The following is a 19113-nucleotide window of genomic DNA, read 5'->3' as shown; positions in this document are numbered from 1 at the left end:
AGATATTCAACATCACTGATCATCAGGAAAATACAAATCAAAACCACAATGAGATATCATCTCACACCTGTCAGAATGGCTAAAATCAACAACACAAGGAACAACGTGTTGATAAGGATGTGGAGAAAAAGGAACCCTTCTACACTGTTGGTGGGAATGCAAACTGGCGCAGCCTCTCTGGAAAACAGTCTGGAAGTTTCCTCAAAGTAGAAATAGAATCACCACGTGACCCAGTAATTTCACTACTGGGTATTTACCCAAAGAATATGAAAACATTAGTTCTAAAAGATATATGCACCCCTATGATTACTGCAGCGTATTTACAGTAGCCAAAATATTGAAGCAACCCAAGTGTCCATCAATAAAGGAATGGATAAAGATGTGGTGTGTGTGTGTGTGTGTGTGTGTGTGTGTGTGTGTGTTATGGAGTCACAACCACAAAAAAAGAATGAAACCTTGCCATTTGCAACAAAATGGAGGGATCTAGACAGTATAATGTGAAGTAAATGAGTCAGAGAAAGACAAATACCATATGATTTTACTCATAGATGGAATTTAAGAAACAAAACAAATGGATGAAGAAAAATAATAAAATAGAAAAACAGACTCTTAAGACTCCCTCCTGATGGAGGGAGGTGGGTAGATAATGGGCTAGATAGGTGATGGGTACTAAAGAGGGCACTTGTGATGGGCACTGGGTGTTGTATGTAAGTGAGAAATCACTGAATTCTACTCCTGAAACCAATATTGCAGTGTATGTTAACTAAAATTTAAATAAAAATTTTAGAAAAATTAAAACATAAAGAATATATTAGTTGAAAAAAGAAAAACAGACTCTTTAATATAGAGAACAAACTTATGGTTACCAGAGGGAAGGTGGGTGAGAGTATGGGCGAAATAGGTGAAAGAGATTTAAATTACCCTTATTGCAATGAGCAATGAGTAATGTATAGAATTGTTGAATCACTGTATTTTACACCTGAAACTAATATAACACTGTATTTTAACTATACTGGAATTAAAATTAAAAAATTTCAATGGACCAAATATTAAGAAAAGTACTAAGAAAAATAGAAACATAATTGAAAAAAATTTGGTAAGAATGGAGTGTCCAAATAAATCAACTGAATAAAGTTGATCTAATAAATGTGTATCAAACTTTGCTGCCCAACATCAAAAAATGCAACTTTTGTTACTTGCCATTGGAGTACTTAACATATCTGGCTCTAAATCAGGCCAATATGAAAAATTTAAAAATAAAGACCACATTTACTTTTAATAATTTCTTCTTTTCACTAGTAGTATTTTGTATATTTTAATGAAATTTAAAATTTATTTATTTATTTATTTAAGAGAGACAGAGACAGAGAGTAGGAGAGGGGCAGAGAGAGACAATCCCAAGTAGCCTCCAGGCTCAGCTTGGAGCCCGACTCAGGGCTTGACCTCATGACCCCTGGGATCATGACGTGAGCCAAAATCAAGAGATGGACACTCAACTGACTCAGCTACTAAGGTGCCCATTAATGGCATTTTTTTATATGTTTATTGCAGTTGCATCTTCATTGTAAACACTAAATTATATGGTTTGAACCTGTAGTCCTACCTAATGCTTTCTCCTTTGAAATACTTTTTTAATGTTAATACAATTACTTGTTTTCCTTTTCTATCATTTACCTCAAATGTTTTGGGTTTTTTTTCTTTTTTTACTTTGAGAGTCTGTATAACTTAGTGATTAAGAGCATGTAGTTTGAAATCAGTCTGCCTAGATTAAAATAAAAATTCTATCTCTTGATAATTCTTAGAAAAAAAAGTCATCAGGCTATGTATTTAAGGTTAGTAAATTTTATACTTTACTGAATGTTTCCTATACTTCAGTGTAAAAAGAAATAATGCCTCTCTCCCCCAAGAGTTATACAGTGTGGTAACCTTGGGCACATTGCTGCAGGTAAAATTAAGGTTATGTTCTCAGTGTTTAATGTAATATAGTCATCATAGGGGAAAAATCAATTTAAATTTAAGAATTTTTTCTATGTCATCTTAACCTCTGGTATAAAAAATATTAAACATTTTCTTCATATTTGATATTTAGTAGATATGAACTTGATGTCAAAATATTTTAGCAAACATGAAAGCATCAGATTTGAAAAATAAAATACTGCACATTAATTTTTACTTATACTATAAGTGAAAACTCACAAGTAGTTTGACTGCTTGTGTCTATGCAGTAGAAGCAACAAATGGTTCTATAAAGTCAGTACTCAAAAGTATTCAGAAAACTGGTTTCCAAAAAATCAGTATCCACTTTGGGTAGTTTTACCTTGATAAATGAGAAGTCAGTAAATAAAATTGATAATAAGTTAATATATAACCCATATATATTTTTTAAGTTTATTCATTTGGGGAGAGAGAGAGAGAGAGAGAGAGAGAGAGAGAGAGAGAGGGAGGGAGGGAGAGGGAGCGCGAGCGAGCACACACACAGGGGAGGGGCAGAGAAAGAGGGAGAGAGAGAATCCCAAGCAGGATCTGCACTGTCAGGGCAGAGCCTGATGTGGGACTCAAATTCAAGAACAATGAGGTCATGACCTGAGCCTAAACCAAGAGTTGGTTGCTCAACAGACTGAGCCTCCCAGGCACTCCTATAACCTGTATTTTTAAGTACCTGCAAACATTTAAATAATTTTCTGACATTTTTACTTTCTTATATTCCATTTTAGAAATGTAAAAATAAGCACCCAAATCCACTTCATTGTTACAGTAAAGCTGTTAGAAAATGGGTGACATAGGATTGGTCTGCTTTTGTATTAAGTGTCTCATATAATTGAAAATACACCTAAAGAACAGGAATTAGGAAATGGCAACATTTTCAAGCATTTATGTCTCAGAGTCCGTGTGTTGATTGATGTTCACTTGTTTTTAAAGAAAGGTTGTGTTTTTCTTACTTAGGTCCATCCTCAGCAGCACCGGCTCCTATTTGAAGTATTTGATGAAAATCGATTGGTAAGTTACGTTGCACTAGCGTGAAAGGCAAAGCCAGGGTCTGGCTCAGTAGAGAAGAGGAAGTGTGCTGGGAATCTGTGATGTGACAGACGACTTGGGGCTGTTATGGAGGCTTTGGGCAAAGTAGAAAGGTGGATACATTCCTCCCCCTCCCCCCCCCCCTTCTTCCTGGTGCTACTTTCTACCCTTCCATTCTCCTCCCAGGCACCTCTGGTGATTGCCAGTTCTCAGCAGGTTGCGATCTTACTGGAGAACTGTTGTGCCAGGTGATGGGATAGCAGGAAGGCTGGCGGCTTGGTCTTGCCTCACGCTCATCCTGTGTGACCTGACGGGTATGCACGGACTCAGGGAAACTTCCCGAGCAGCTGCATCTGTGCCTCCTCCTTGCAGTGGATTTCTAACGTTACCTGTATCTACTTACACGTCCCATCCGCTCTCCTCTCTCCACTCCTCTGCGGAGGGAGATTGTCTTCTTTACACGGATAAAGCCCCTGAAGGACCGCCAACTCTTACAGAGGCAAAGGGGGAAAAAGGCGAAGTTAAACCTGATTTTCTGTTTATGAAATGATAGTTCTGACTCCTCATTTCCTAAAGACTATCTTGAAGTCCCATTCTTTTCCTAATTTTGCCCTTAGGAATACTAATTTTTTAAATGTACATTTATTTTTAAGAGAGACAGAACACACAGGGGAGGGGCAGAGAGAGGGAGACAGGATGTGAAGCAGGCTCCACGCTGACAGCAGAGAGCCTGATGTGGGGCTCAGACTTACAAATCCTGAGATCCTGTCCTTAGCCAAAGTAGATGCTTAACTGACTGAGCCACCCAAGCACCCCTAAATCTTCTTAGCAACCTACATGTATATTTTAAATCTGTAAAATTTGAACATAAGAGCAGTGTTATGTATTCAAGGCATATCAGTTATTAAACAGAAGCACCAAAAAAGAAATGTTCACTTCTTAGCTAACCAAGAAACTAGATTTTTGAAATTTGTTTTTAGTATTGGACTACATACCATATTTTCCCCTTAAGAAGTAATAACTGTACTTCTAATGGGAGATACTGAAAATAAAATATATTAATTAGGATCATAATAAGCAAAAGGTGTTTTTATTGCCAAAAGAGACTTATCACTAACTGTAATCTAACTCCTTAAGGCTGAGTGACATGACAGATGTTGAAGATTTGCTTACCAGATATGGTCATATGCAGAACTTTTTGTTTTCTGTTTCTGTTTTTGCTTTTTCTATGAAATAGAAAAATTTCCCCCTCTACCTCTACAGATTTGCTTTCCTTTGAGATGAGAGCAGATGGAATTTAGTATTTGTGTTTCTTTAAATCATAAAATAAATATATAGAAAAGTATATATAATGTAATGCTTTTTTTTAATAATAAGACAAATATGCACCTATGCACTTAGGACTGGAACATTACCAAACTCTAAATCCCTCCTTTTCCCCCCAATCGCATCTGCCTTTATTCCCCCACACGTAGTAGACACTGTCCTGAATATTGTGCTTATTATTTCTTTGCCATAAAAAATTGTTTATCAGATATATGTATCCCAGAGTATAGTTTCCTTTTGCATATTTTTAAATTTATTAAAGTAGTGTCACTCTGAATACATTTCTCTGTGATATGTTAACTAAGATGTGCCATTTAAGGTATCAACTGTGTTGGATACTCTGCTGTGCCTTAGAAATATAGCTTTTCTCAAGAAGCTGACTTAACTAGCAAAGGGAGCAGGAAATAATTAGAACAGGATGGTGTGTGTCATGCTAATCCTCTGATTTGTTGTTAGTCCTCGCAGATAATTGAAGCATACCTATCACCTGAGATGTCATAGAAGGTATAGCTGTTGGTAGAGTAACAGGCTTGATTGTATAGCAGTAAATGTCCTGCGCCACTGTAGATGTCATTTGTGTTTGTTATATAGCATTCGCAACGGAATTAAGAACATATCCTTTTCTTAGCAAATACTTCTTGGAATTGTACAGCAAGGAGCACAGATAAAATCTTAAGCAGAAATAATTTCTAGTCCTGTGGAAAATGTTTGTCATGTAAGTGATATTTGTTTTGAAAAAGAGTAGGCTTGGGCGCCTGGGTGGCTCAGTCAGTTGAGCATCTGACTTCGGCTCACGTTAATGAACTCGCGGTTCATGAGTTCCATCGAGCCCTGTGTCAGGCTCTCTGCTGACAGCTCAAAGCCTGGAGCCTGCTTCACATTTATTTTAAGGAACTGGATCATGTGATTGTGATTGGGTCATGTGGATTCTGGCAAGTCTGGAATCTGTAGCAGAGCTAACAGGTTGAATATTTAGGGAAGAGTTGATGTCACAGTCTTAAATCTGAAACCTGTAGGGCAGGCGAGCAAGATGGAAACTTAGGCAGGGTTTCTGTGTCGTAAACTTGAAGTCCAGTTGCTTCTTCTTCAGGAAACCTGTCTTTGCTCTTTAAGGCCTTTAACTGCTAAGCATGAGGCCCACCACATTATGGAAGAAATCTGCTTTAGTCAAAATTTACTGAACTAAATGTTTCTTTTTAAAGTTTTAACATTTGTTTTTGAGAGAAAGAAACAAAGTGCCAGTGGGGGAGGGACAGAGAGAGAGGGAGACACAAAATCTGAAGCAGGCTCCAGGTTCTGAGCTGTCAGCACAGAGCCCGACTCAGGCCTCAAACTCATGAACCGTGAAATCATGACCTGAGCCAAAGCCAGACGCTTAACCCACTGAGTCACCCAGTTGCCCCATGAATTAAATGTTAATCACATTTGAAACTTACCTTCATAGCAACATCTAGCCTGCTGTTTGACCAAATAAAGTTGACACATATAATTAATCATCACAGTGGACTTTGGCTTTCAAAGTTCTAATCAATGATTAGTGTTATCCAGACTCTATCCCTGACATTTAATCACATTATTTTCTGTGTAGATAATCAATAACCAAATATCTCAGAATGTGGGGTAAATTCTACAGGACTTGCATAGATTCCTCCCTGATGAGGGTGTGAGCGCTTTCCATCTCCTCTTTCAGAATTGATGCTCCTCTTTTGGAATCTGTTTGGCCAAGGGGCTGCATTTTACCCCAGGCTGTCCGCTGAACTGCTGTAGTGGTGGTGCAGGTGCTGTGTAATCCCAGCCCAGAGCCAGCAATGCAAACTTCAGCCTCTCTACAGTTTGAACTCAGACTGGCAAGCTGGAAAGTGCATATCATTCTCTCACCTTACTTTTCCTTGTCTGAAGCCCCCTCTTTGAACATTTTCAATCATCATTCCTTCCTGTCCAGCTGTGGTGCTTTTCAATATTTCTTTAGAAGTAATAGCTGGATCAACGTTTTGGTTTTTTTTTAATCTTTATTTATTTGGGGCGGGTGAGCACGAGGGAGAGGCAGAGGGAAGGAGACAGAGGATATAAAGCAGGCTCCAGACTATGAGCACAGAGCCCACTGCAGGGTTCGAACTCACGATGGTGAGATCATGACTTGAGCCAAAATCAAGAATCAGATGTTTGACTGACTGAGCCCTCCAGGAGCCCCTGGATCAACTTTAAAAGAAAATCCCTAAAGGAAGCATTAGGCACTCAGAGTAAGTGTGGTGACCATCCATCCATCCATTTAATCTCCTCTCTGGTGTTACTTAGTGCTTTCTTGGTGCCCAGCATGAGTCCAGAAAAGTCAGAAGAAATATGTGGTTACAGTCCTCATGCTCTGGAAGCTTGATAACCTAGTTAGGGGACACAAAACTGATGCTTCTAGTAAAACTTACCAAAGAGAAAACATTTATCTAGCCAAATACCCGAGGTTCATTATTTTATATCAACAACCAGAGGAGTTTTGCCTATTAACTAGAAGTTTTAGACCACAGGCATGAGCAGTTAGATTCTATTAATTAGCCTATTAGAAGAATTCATTCTTTGAGCTATGAGACCCCCAACTTAATTCAAGAAGAAAAGCTGAAGTCATTTGAAGGCAAAGTGAAAAGATTAGGACTCTTCCTTCTATAAAGAAAGAGGATTATCAGGGAACATATACTGAAGTCTGTAAAATCGTAAAGGAGGTAGATTATATAAAACCAAAATAACATAATAATTTTATTGCTACATTTGCAGTTATTGTACACACTCTAAAACGGTGCTGTATCGTTCTAGTCAGAAATACAATTTCATAAATTCCATATTTCTATTTTATCATATCTTAATTGATTAAAAATACTGTTTAGAAGACTGTGATTGAGAACAGATCTATCTTAAGGCGTTTTCTTTTTTAAACAAAGTGCAAGTATATGTTTTACATATTTGTTTTTACTCAGGAAAAAATCTTACTTAGAAAAATACAACTTGGGTGTAGTACCATGTGGTGTAAACAACGGAACTCTTTTACTTCTTACTTTCCTATGAATGAGCCAGTATATATTTATTACTGGAGTTCCAGCTATAAAATTCAGGTAAGGGGTTTAAATATACCCTAGAGTATTATTTAAAAATAACTTTGTTTCTTTCAAATAGAATACCAAACTTGGTCTATGACATTTGGGGGAGAAATTAAAATATTAAACTTTTATTACCCAGTAAACTGAACATAAAGTAAAGGTTAAATAAATACAAAGCAGAAAATATATATATATATATATATATATATATATATATATATATATATATACAAAATCACAAGCTCTTGAAGAACAAACAGTCTACTGTTCTGTACTGTGGAGCTTTATCAGCAGTAGTAAGTAATTCCACCTCAAGGGCAACGCTGGTACTCAAAAATGTAAACAAGTATGGGCTTTGTTTATACAAAGAAATATGCAGCATGGTTTGTATTTCTCTCTAGATATCAAACAGCTACATGAATTGTTTCAACACACCAGTAGAGGCCAGCAAAGAGCTCTTAGAGTTTTCAGAGCAGAACTGGCATTGAGATATGTTTATTTGATGTGTTAAATCCTTTTTAGACTTCTTTACTTACCGCAGTACTCTCTTAAGTGAATGAATTGCAGAGACAGTGGAATAAAATACCTTGTGTTGTTCAAACTATATTGGGGTATAGTTTTCTGTCTAATCTGCATATATTTTTAATGGAATGTTTGCTTAGGCTATTTCTTGGCAGAGTTTTAATAGTCAAAATATAAATGGCATCATTTAAAGACTGTACCACTTGGCTGGAAAAGGCCTTAAAATTACAGGAGAAAATGGTTGGTGACAGCTTCTCTTAAACCTTTCTTTCTCAGACCTATGCTCAATTTTTCAATAGTATTACTAGGCTAATTTTGTATTGCTATCCTTAAGCTTTCACTTTTTATAAGTAGGGTTTTGGAAGCTAAAATATTTATCTATTTGATTTAATGCTAGACTTTTAATTCACCCCCCAAATTTTGGTATTTTCAAATTTATACAATGTTTGAGTTGACTCCTTAAAAAAATTAACAGAATATATGCCTTTCCACATCAAATGATATGACGAGATTCCCTACTCTGGCTACTATTTGGAAATTCAATCCTTGATTTGATACTCAATTACATGGGGTTTCATTCCTACCAACTTCCTGTAATTCTATCCTTATGGGTAAAAATATTAGTGGTCAAACTCTGCTGGAGAAAGTATAGGCACTGTGATTCACATGGTTAAATGTTCATTTGGTAGAGCTGGAGTGAAAAAATACTGTTTCAACTTGAAATGCTAGAAGATTGTTGTTCTTGTGTTACTCATTCATGCAAATTGGAGAAGGTATAATTGAAACAAGGTTGGCAGTGTTTGAGGCAGTGTGCTGCAGCTGAGCTCAGCTTAAAGGTCGCTGGAAATCAAGTGCTTTGTAAGTGAAGGCAGTTTGACTACACGCGATTCAAAATATTTGGAAACGTCAGTCTCAGGAATGGGTCGTCTTTTTCTTTCTATGGTATCTGGTATCTAAGGTTTTACTTAGGATAAAGACTACTGCTTAAGAGCTCTTTTAGGCATCACAAATGATTTTTTCCTTCGATGCAGTGCAGCTGCTTCTAGCCTGTCTCCCGGCAGAGATCTTTGTTATGACTTTCAGTCCTTAACATGTTTGGAAATGAGAACAAATGGCACAAAGCTTACGATTGCACTTTGCAGCCAGAAGAAGCAATACTTATCCTTTGTCAGAGACCTCCGGAGATGATCTGGATAGCAATGTTCACATGTGCTTCAAAAGACCAACACGGATTTCAACGTCTAACGTTGTTCAAATGAAGCTGACTCCTAGACAGACTGCACTAGCTCCGTTAATACAGGAAAACGTTAAGTCTCAGCAAAGATCATCTGTTCCTTCACCTGAAAACGTTAATAAAAAGAGCAGCTGTCTGCAGATTTCACTACAACCAACAAGGTACAGTGGATGTCTTCAGTCTAGCAATGTCTTAGCTGATGGTGATGATGCTTCACTTATGTGTGTCTTGAAGGATGGCATTTACAACAATGCTGTGGCTGACAGTGAGCTGAGTGCTTTGAGTGATGGTAACCTTGTAGGCAGTTCTGCCCTTCGCAGCAGTAGCCTTAGTAACTTTTCCACTAGCGAGAATGGATCTTACAGCAGCAACGGTAGTGATTATGGATCATGCACAAGTATCACAAGTGGTGGTTCCTACACAAACAGTATCAGTGACAGCAGTGGTTATACTTTTCCACCAACTGATGATACTTTTCCTGGTGGAAATTTATCTTCTGACAGCACCTCCAACAGAAGTACACCAAACAGGAATACTACTCCCTGTGAAATTTTTTCGAGAAGTCCAAGTACCGTTCCCTTTGTTCAGGATGACTTGGAGCACGGACTAGAAATTATGAAATTGCCAGTGAGCAGGAACTCAAAAATTCCACTAAAACGTTGTTCATCCTTAGTCATTTTTCCTAGGAGTCCTTCAAATACCCCACCGACTTCTCCAACAAGTACAGATATTCTTCCTAGCAAAGGATCCTATCAAACCTCACACCAGTTTATAATTTCTCCTAGTGAAATTACCCACAGTGAAGATGGTCCTAGTGCTAAGGGATTTCTTTCAACAGCTGTCAATGGACTTCGGTTATCAAAAACAGTCTGTACTCCCGGAGAAGTAAGAGACATACGACCACTTCACAGGAAGGGCTCATTACAAAAGAAAATTGTTATTGCAAATAACAGTCCGAATCAGACTATCTGTGAAAAATTGTCTGAAGGATATTCTTGCGTTTCCGTGCATTTCACCCAACAAAAAGCAAGTACGTTAGATTGTGAACGAGCAAATGGTGATTGTAAACTAGAGACGTCAGAAATTAAGCTTAATTCTGACTCAGCCTGCAGTAAGCTTGTGCATAGGACATCTGCACGTTTACCATCCTCCCAAAATGCGGATTACCAAATAAATATCAGTGGACAGTTGGAAAGACCAAATTTACAGATCAACAAAAATCATGCTGTTTTACAAAGAAGTATTTCATTGGGAGGAACTTATCCAAATGTTTCCTGTTTATCCAGCCTTAAGCACAATTGTTCTAAGGGGGGACCATCGCAGTTACTCATAAAGTTTGCATCTGGAAATGAAGATAAAGGTGATAATTTATCAAGAGATAATAACAGAGATTTCACAAATGAACTATCTAATTCTTTAAAGCATTCTTGTAAGGTAAGTTTCCTATGGTCTTGGTAAATATTAATTTGCTAAAAAAGCTTTATGGACGATTTAGTTAAAATTTATTATAACTTAGCAGTTTTATATACTTTCCTGGTCCTTAGCTAGCAAGTGTTTTATGGTCCTAATCTTTGTATTTGTAAATCTAAAACCCCCAATAGTTTGTCACTCTATTTGTTATTTTACTAGTGTTGAAAATATGCATTAAAAAAACACTTTCCAAAGTGATTTTAGGCCATGACACATTTCTGTTGCATAAAAACAAGCTTTAAATAATAATTTATTTCATAACATTTTTACCTTGGTATATTTTTTCCTCCAGTAACATGGGATTTTAATATCTCATTCCATAATTTTATTCTCACTTTCAAAAATGTTCATTTAGTATTCTCCCCTCCTTAATCATTGTGAAACTAAGAAAAATATAGAGTGCTTATTTAAAATATTAAACAATAAAAAGCCTACATAAAAATGTGAAGATATTGTTGCAAATGAACACAGTGAAAATGTTTCTCTAAAATATATGTATTTTGTAGAACATGGATAAACGCTATTATGCTGCATATTTAAAGCAGAGGAAAAATAAATGACATTTGCCTTTGTACATAGCCTTAACCACAGGAATTTTGTGTCCACCCGATTTTCCTTTAGCTACCAGTTAAGACTGCCTTCTAAAATGTAACTCAGTCTTTCAACAATATTGAATTTCAAGTTTTATACTTTTTTAATTTGGTTTCAATTGCTAGGCATTTCCCATACTTTTCTAGTTATTTTATTAATTTGTTATTTTGATAATTTTGTTTATTATATTAGTAATTTAACTCTAATGAATCTTAACCAAAACAGTTCTTTATATAATTGAGTCTTTCCAAAGTATTTGAACTTAAATAGATTTTCCATAGTATTTGAACTTAAGTAGATTTTTTAAATTTCTGTATTTGGAAGGTCTTGTCAGATTCCAGGAAATTAAAAAATTTTTCTGGCTAAACCAATTCTAGATGACAGTACATAATAGTTTAGGGGAGGAGGAAACCCTTATCTGTTTATCTGTGTTTATATAACACTCAATATCTATATTTAAAAAAATTTTTTTAACTTCTGGACAAATAGTCTTAGGTAAATAACATATCAAGTAGTTGATAGTTTTCTCTCTTTTGAAATCTCATGAATATAATTATTGTTATCCAATGCCCAGATGTTAATATAAGCACTACTTTATTGAAGATGAATAAAGATCAGATTTCAAATTCTGACCTGTGTTTTAGGATTATTTCATTTATAAAACTTAGAAAAAGAAAATAGAAACAGCTTTTAGGAGATTATAATCCATGAAACTGTTTTGCCCCCAGAAGAAAGCCATGAAATGACACTATAAAGAGACATATTAATAATTTGCTAATTGAATTACATGTACCTTGTAAACTTATTTTACACTTAATGAAATAATTAATCTGAAAGGAATAATTAACTTTAAAATATTTATGAATAAATATAGTTATAGAAATAGCCTTAAAATAGTTGATTTTTGTGGTAATATTATAGTTTGCGATTAATGATGCTTTTGAAAGAAGGGTATTTTTAATGTTTTTTAATGAAGTGTGACTAAATGCCTTTTGCATAGCTAAAAATATACACTTTTATTGGTTTAATTTAGGTAAGCTAACTTAAATATTTTTTTGTGACAGCCAAGCTTTGTGCAGATTCTAATTTTTGTTGGATTATTGAATTATAAATAGTTCAGGAGTGTGCAGTTTCATGGAGAGCCTTAGAATGTTCCTTCATTTAATGTTTATGAAACAACTCTTTATAAAAGTATTGGTAACCAATCTAGTGACCATTAAATTCAATACATACTGGATCTAAACTGATCTAATTGATTGGTAAGGGCTTGTTTTAAGAGGAAAATGCTAGTGTTATTTTTTCTAAACTTAGCAATGGCAACAATAATGGGGTTTTAGAAATAATCCTGTGTTTATCAATAATTATATATTAATCTAATTATAGTGGTATATTGTAACTCATTTATAAATAAACAGCTCCCAAAATATTTCCCATGACTCCAGTTAGTCTGGGTTAGTATTCTGATATGCTGAGTCTGGATTCACATTTAACAAGTTGATATTAGAGTAGCATTTAGTCATGTCAGCTATCTGTACCGAGCAGCCGTGAAATTAAATCACTGCTTTGGTCAGGGACCCTGGTTTCTGAAGCACTGAGAGTCTATGAATTCTTTTCTTCTGTGTTTAGCTCCCAGTCTCTAGCAGCGTGGTATCCGGTTTCCAGCTGTCTATAATAACGGCTCATTAATGGCTAATTTTTAAAATCTTGTGAGAACTTTTTCCTGTATCTGCAACAGGACTCTGTGTTTACAATAGAACGAAAGTGAGACTCTGTAGTCTGCATGATAATGTTTATTTTATTCATTTTCTGTCAAAGAACATAACAATAACTGGCATATATTTATTATATATACTTTCTGAAATAATGGCTTTTGATCTGAAAGTAGATATTTGATATTTTAACATAGTGTGTAAAACTTTGTCAGCTCAGTCAAGAAGTAGTTTTTTATCTAGTTACAAAAATTACTCTTCAGGTTTCTAAACTCTATATAATGATTATTCAATTATTATTTTATTTTTTCCTATCTATTGTTTTCTAAATCTCCCATGTTATGTCATTAGGATGCTCAGAGATTTTGTTACCCTATTATTTAAGATACCTTAGCATTTTGCCCAAGTTTGTACATGTCCTCCACTCTTCACATATTTGCATGTTATTATGCAAAACTTTGGTTTTACATTTAATTCTCTTGTTATAAAGTGTTTTCTTCATTTTCTGTTGCTTTATCCTAGGGAGGTAAATTGTTCAAGCCTAGTGTAGTAGAACTTAAAAAAAATACAACTATGTCTTAATTATTTCAGAAGTCTTTTAACACTAAGCTCAAGATAAGACTTTTCAACAATTTATTTAGTTGTTCTTCCTAAAATAAGTGTTTTAAATATATGTTTGTTTTAGAGTTCCATTATTTTCTTGGCCCTTATTAACTCTAGCAGAATATTTAGAAATATTTGGTTAAATTTATTGTGAACAACTCTTAATCTTTCCTGTAGAATCCAATATGGTTTATAAACATTGACTCTAAAACCATGATGCAACATTGTGAATGACCAGTTCTAGAAATTTGGTAAAAATGTATGCTTGTAAATGTATAGCTCTTAGAACTGAGAAACTGTAATATTAACTTCAGAGTTGTTCAGGGAGCTGAAGTGTTTGCTTCAGAAACACTTTCTACTTCTCCATAGATGTAATTTCTTTAATCCATTCATCTAGCACACATCTGAGTGCCTACTATTTGCCAGGCACTCACCCAAGGCCTGGGAATAAAGGGTAATAAAATATGGTCTCTACTTGAGGGAACTCCCATTCTAGTACCAGAGACACTGGTAAACAAACAAGCAGAAATTCAGTCTAATATATGATGTGCCAGAACAGAGGTGTCTATGAGAAAGTAAAAAGGTGCAAGAATACTTGTCTGGAGATGACCTGATTGGTAGAGAAGGCTTCACAGAGGTAGTGATGTTTGAGCTAAGTCTTGATAGGTGAGTTGGAGCTCACCAGGCAGAGAAAGCAAGGATATTTTGGAGAAAGGATGGTCAGTCTCAGCACTGTTGACATTTGGGGCTGGATACTTTTTGTTATGGGGGTTCTGCCTTGTGCTTTGGGGTGTTCAGCAGCGTCTCTAGCCTCTACCCACTAGATGCCAGTAGCACCCCTCTCCTCTAGTTGTAATAATCAAAAAATGTCTTCAGATATTGCCAAGTGTCCTCTAGGGGCACATTGACCTATGTTGAAAATCGTTGCTCTAGGCAGAAGCAGCTGCACGTGCAGGGCTAGAGGCACGAAAGGGCCACACCGTAAATAGTTCAGTGTGAGTCCAGCACAGGGAGTCCAGGGATGGAGGAGGAGACGATACACTAGAAGCAGGTTGCACTTTCACTGGGTGTAGTGCCTCATGCTGAAGAGAAAACAGGGTGTCTCTTGCTAACCGACAATAGTTAGGCAATGGTAATCTTTATCTGAGAGTGCATAATGTGCTCATTTTTATGTTTTTAGGCAATAAATTCTTATGAAACTGTGAATTATAAATGAATCAAAGTTTCTTAATTTGGATGACTGGGTGAATAGTGATGTCATGAACTAAGACAGAGAATCCAGGGCAGATTGGGAGCGCCAAGAAGAAATCATGCATTATTAGGTTCATGTCTTAGGGTGGCCTGGTAGTGGTACTGTCAAGTACGGCTATTGGAGATATAGGATCAGGGCTCAGGAAAGAAATGAGAGCTGGAAATATAGCTTGGGAGTTACAAGTATAGGTAAGGCCTTAGGTAAAGATGAAATAAAAAGCATAAAAGTGAGTTGGGAGGGGGTGGTAAATCAGAATTCTGGAGGCCATCAACTTTGGGAAGACAGTGGAAGAAGGAATATTCAGGAGGCTAAGAAAAGAGCTACTGGAGGGACCGAGACACCAGGGGAACAGGGAAGTCCAGAAGTCAAGGGAAGGGAAAATTCAAGGAGGGCAGCATATAGCCCCACAGAGCCTCTGCGTCCACTGAATGTGGCAGTTAGTAGGTCCTTGGTGACTTTAGCAAGAGTGGGTTCAAAAGGATAGTATGAAAGCCTGGCTGAAGAAAGAATGAAATAAGTAAGGAAGCAGAAAGCCTTACTCAATGTCATAAAACAGGCATGAGTTAGTGTGGGCCCAATATGTATTTAATGGCTGGTATACAGAAGACATGGTATTGGGTGGATATAAATGCACAGGACAATTCTCTGTCCATGAGGATATTGCAGCCTGTTCTCTAGCAGGGAGAAAGAGCTTATAACTCTCTGTTCTTTTACCTTTGAACCACAGAATAAGTGAATATGAGCAGTGAAACCAGAAATGGGGATTCAGTAATCTGAGATGAACGAACATGTTAGAAGAGAAAACAATGCTGCCTATGAATAGTCACAGCTCATTTTGAACAACATTATTCTTAACTCTCTCATCACTCTCTCTACCATCAAAAAGGAGACAAAACAAAGACAGAGATTCCACATAGGAAGCAGGTCATGGTTGAAGGCCTGTTGCTGCAGACGACTTGGAGAATAGGCATCTCCGTCTTTCTGTCACAGGCTTCTTCCAGGATATGGAGCCCACCATGTCCTAGACTCACTCTCCCTTTGCATTTGGTCACAGTGAACTGGAGAGACCGGGAGAAGCCAGGACCAGGACCAGGCAGAAGGGGCTGCGCAGAGTCCCTGCAGGTGGCCAGGCTCTGTGTTGAGGTCAGCAGGGTGGTTAGCAGGAGTGAGTGAGTGCTAAGAAAGGGAACCAAGGATCTTGTCAGCATTTCCAGGAATACCTGAAGTATTGCTCAAGTGTGTGGTTCAGTATTCTTTGTTTGGCATGTGTGATACCAGAAGACTATAGTGAGATGAAGACTGACACTTAGCAATATAAGAAAGCATTTCAAAACAAGAGGTGAGCAAATCTGTCCCAGTTCAGTGAGGTATTTTAGGGAAGACTTTCGACATGAGAACAGTTGTTGAAAAGCAAATTTACCTACACTGATATTTAATAAAACTTCTTAGATATAACTAGAGCAGATATGAGCATGTGAAAGGGTAAGCAAGTAGCTGGTTTATACAGCTTGTGGTTCAATTCACAGGCTGGTAACAACAAAGAACATCTTCACCAAGTAAATCCATGATGCTTCGATTTAGGCTGTAGGATACCTATGGGGTGGCGGATGGGGGGAACATCGGGCTTTCTCTTGATGTGGGTGTATTACAAAACCATAAAACTGTGAAACAGTTTGTGATTTGCCACAATAGAAAAATATTACCAAGCAAAAACTGATTTACATCAAGGATATTGGTGGTACATTGGACAATGTCTTTAAATTCAGTTGTTTGTTAAGTAAAGAAACATTCTTAACAGATTTTTAAAATCTTTTGTCCCGCTTTCCAAAGCTGAGTGTGTAACATTTTGTGTTATGGCTAAAATAATATTATTCAAGACTACTTTCCTTTTTTACCTTTCTCTCTCACACTCTTGTTGGCAAGCTGCCTTCTAATGCTTTGAAGATTGCAATTGGAAAATGTCTTAAGTTGTCAGTTGGACCAGTAATTCTCAAATTTTCATGTGCATGTACATCTCCTGAAGATCTTCTAAAAATGCAGATTGTAGTTCTGTAGGTCTGGGATGCCTGAGAGTACCATAATTCTAACAAGCTCCTAAGTTCTATCAATACTGCTAATTTCTCAAACACTTTGAAAAGACAATTCTCTTATGAGAACAATAATACAATTTATAGTTGACGTATCCAATGAATCCTTATCCCACTTTTACATAAAGCACAGCTAGAAATATACTGTGGTAAGGACCAAAATAATTTGCAAAGAATTTTAAATCAACTTAGGCATTAGACTTATTATTGATTGAGACCATGTAATACAGAAGAGATTGTTTGGACCAAGAAACATTCAACAGCAAGGTTGTCTACCTGTCTCATAAAAGACCTTTAATTTGACTCTCACAGAATTCTAAACTATTAAATTTTCCAGGATCACATTTTAGTTTCATTTAAGAATTTAAAAACTATTAATCTTTAATGTTTGCAGTTCTACTTAAGGAAGTCTCTTAAATTTGTAATGGTTGTAATTCTGGTCTATGGTGTTCTTAAAATTGTTGCATATGTTAATTTTTCCCTCTTGGCATGACCTTTGAAAAATATTCAATTTAAATGTTATATGTTTCTTAAATATTTTGGCTTTTCAAGCAATATCTTTCTCTTTGTAAACATTTTTAATCTTTTCAATATACTTTTCTATACAGTGTCAATTTAAGGTACTAGTAAGAATTTTTTTAATGTTTATTTATTTTGAGAGAGAGAGAGAGAGAGAGAGAGAGAGAGAGAGAATCCCAAACAGGCATCACGCTGTCAGTGCAGAGCCAGATACTGGGCTTGATCTCACAAACTGTGAGTTCATGACCTGACCTGAAATTAAGAGTCAAATGCTTAACCGACTGAGCCACCCAGGTGCCCTACTAAGAATTTTTTAATCTACACTGGCCTAATGTAATGAATTGAAACACTGTGTATAACCAGTGCTTACTTATGAACTATTCTTTTGATAATTCTATAAGGAGAAATTTTAGAATCCTTTATATATAACTTTGTAGTGCTTAAAACTGTATATTACTTCTCAAGTATAAATCAGTACATGAAAATCTTAGGAACTGTCTTTCTTTAGAGCAGTTTAAGAAAACTTACCAGTAACTGGGTTTTTGTAGATTTTGTAGCCGCTCATGGCTTAGCCTAATTTCAGGGAGCCCAATAAGATAGTAAACATTTCAGGTAAGAAATGGGGAAAAGGAAGCCTAGCAAGAAAATAGTTAAAGATAGGGAGATAGAAATAGATGGGCAAGCAAGCAGATAGACAAATGTAAATTTTCTAGAATTGATCAGAAAAGAATTCTAGAAAAAGGATTAAGCAAATGGGTAATCTTTTCTGGGCTCTACTTTATTGAATTGTTAATTCCCTAAATCAGGAACTTTTTGGCTTATTAACTACTATATCCCCAGTACCTAGAACAATGCATTACTCAAAACAGATGCTCAATAAATATTTATTAAATTAATGACCAAAACTAAGGGACCCTTTGGAAGGATAGAGATGACTATAGAATCCTGATAAATGAGGGCAACCAGGCAGCCTTGTCCAAATAGATAACCAAACTAGGATATTTAAGGGATGACTTTAATGATGAGGGGGAACTACTTGCTGTTTCATCCTTTGCATGAAAGAGTGGCACCCTTAAATGAATACTTTGTCCCTGGGGTGGATGCCAGTGGAATATTATGATCGTGACTCAAGGATTAGTTTCCACAGTAGAGTCTGATTCATAGCCTACATATTCCATGAACTGGTACCGTAGAACTATGTGTCTGGGTAGAGGCTTAGATCAAGTTGTCTGAAAAGAAGATTGAATGGGCCAAAACTTTTAAGGGTATTTAAACAAAGGCCATTTGACCAACTTTAAATTTATCATTGTTTAGTAAAATGATTTCATCCCAAACGATGTAAGATCTAGATTCTCAGAGTTGTTCCTGGGGTTTCAAGTAACTGTTTTAGCTAAGAATGACCTTTACCTTTTGTACTAAGACTGAAAGACTGAACCCTCTTAAATAGTCCCAGAGCTTAATAGAAACTAAAGTCTTCTTCAAAGCAAATGAGTTTAGCAAGTATTTATCGGAAATAGAATATGTGCCTGCCGAAAGTGGCAAATATTATTCCTGGCTTTGAAGAGTTTACAATTTAGATGACAAGACTGCACAATATATTTTTAATAAACTAGACTACAATACAGTATAATATATAATATTGTCCATAGACCTATCGTAGGCAGGTGAGCACCTAAGTCTTGAGGTATGTGATTGCCTGTGT

General features: G+C 36.3%; 1 protein-coding gene across 5 annotated transcripts in view; it reads left to right on the top strand.

Annotated features, from left to right (window-relative positions):
- NEDD4 (NEDD4 E3 ubiquitin protein ligase) overlaps nt 1-19113 on the top strand; it is a 138134-nt gene that overhangs the window by 53371 nt on the left and 65650 nt on the right. For 4 of the 5 annotated variants that reach the window (XM_029951852.1, XM_029951850.1, XM_029951851.1 and 1 more), the window contains exon 1: nt 9058-10614. In XM_029951852.1, the coding sequence (XP_029807712.1) occupies nt 9058-10614 (1557 nt within the window). Of the gene's footprint in view, nt 1-2943; nt 2998-9057; nt 10615-19113 lie in introns of those variants that run through there. The other variant, XM_029951853.1, reaches the window with a different exon arrangement.

This window comes from Suricata suricatta, chromosome 9 (assembly GCF_006229205.1).
Source record: "Suricata suricatta isolate VVHF042 chromosome 9, meerkat_22Aug2017_6uvM2_HiC, whole genome shotgun sequence".
Taxonomy (NCBI): domain Eukaryota; kingdom Metazoa; phylum Chordata; class Mammalia; order Carnivora; family Herpestidae; genus Suricata; species Suricata suricatta.
This window is presented reverse-complemented; position numbering and strand designations above follow the sequence as displayed.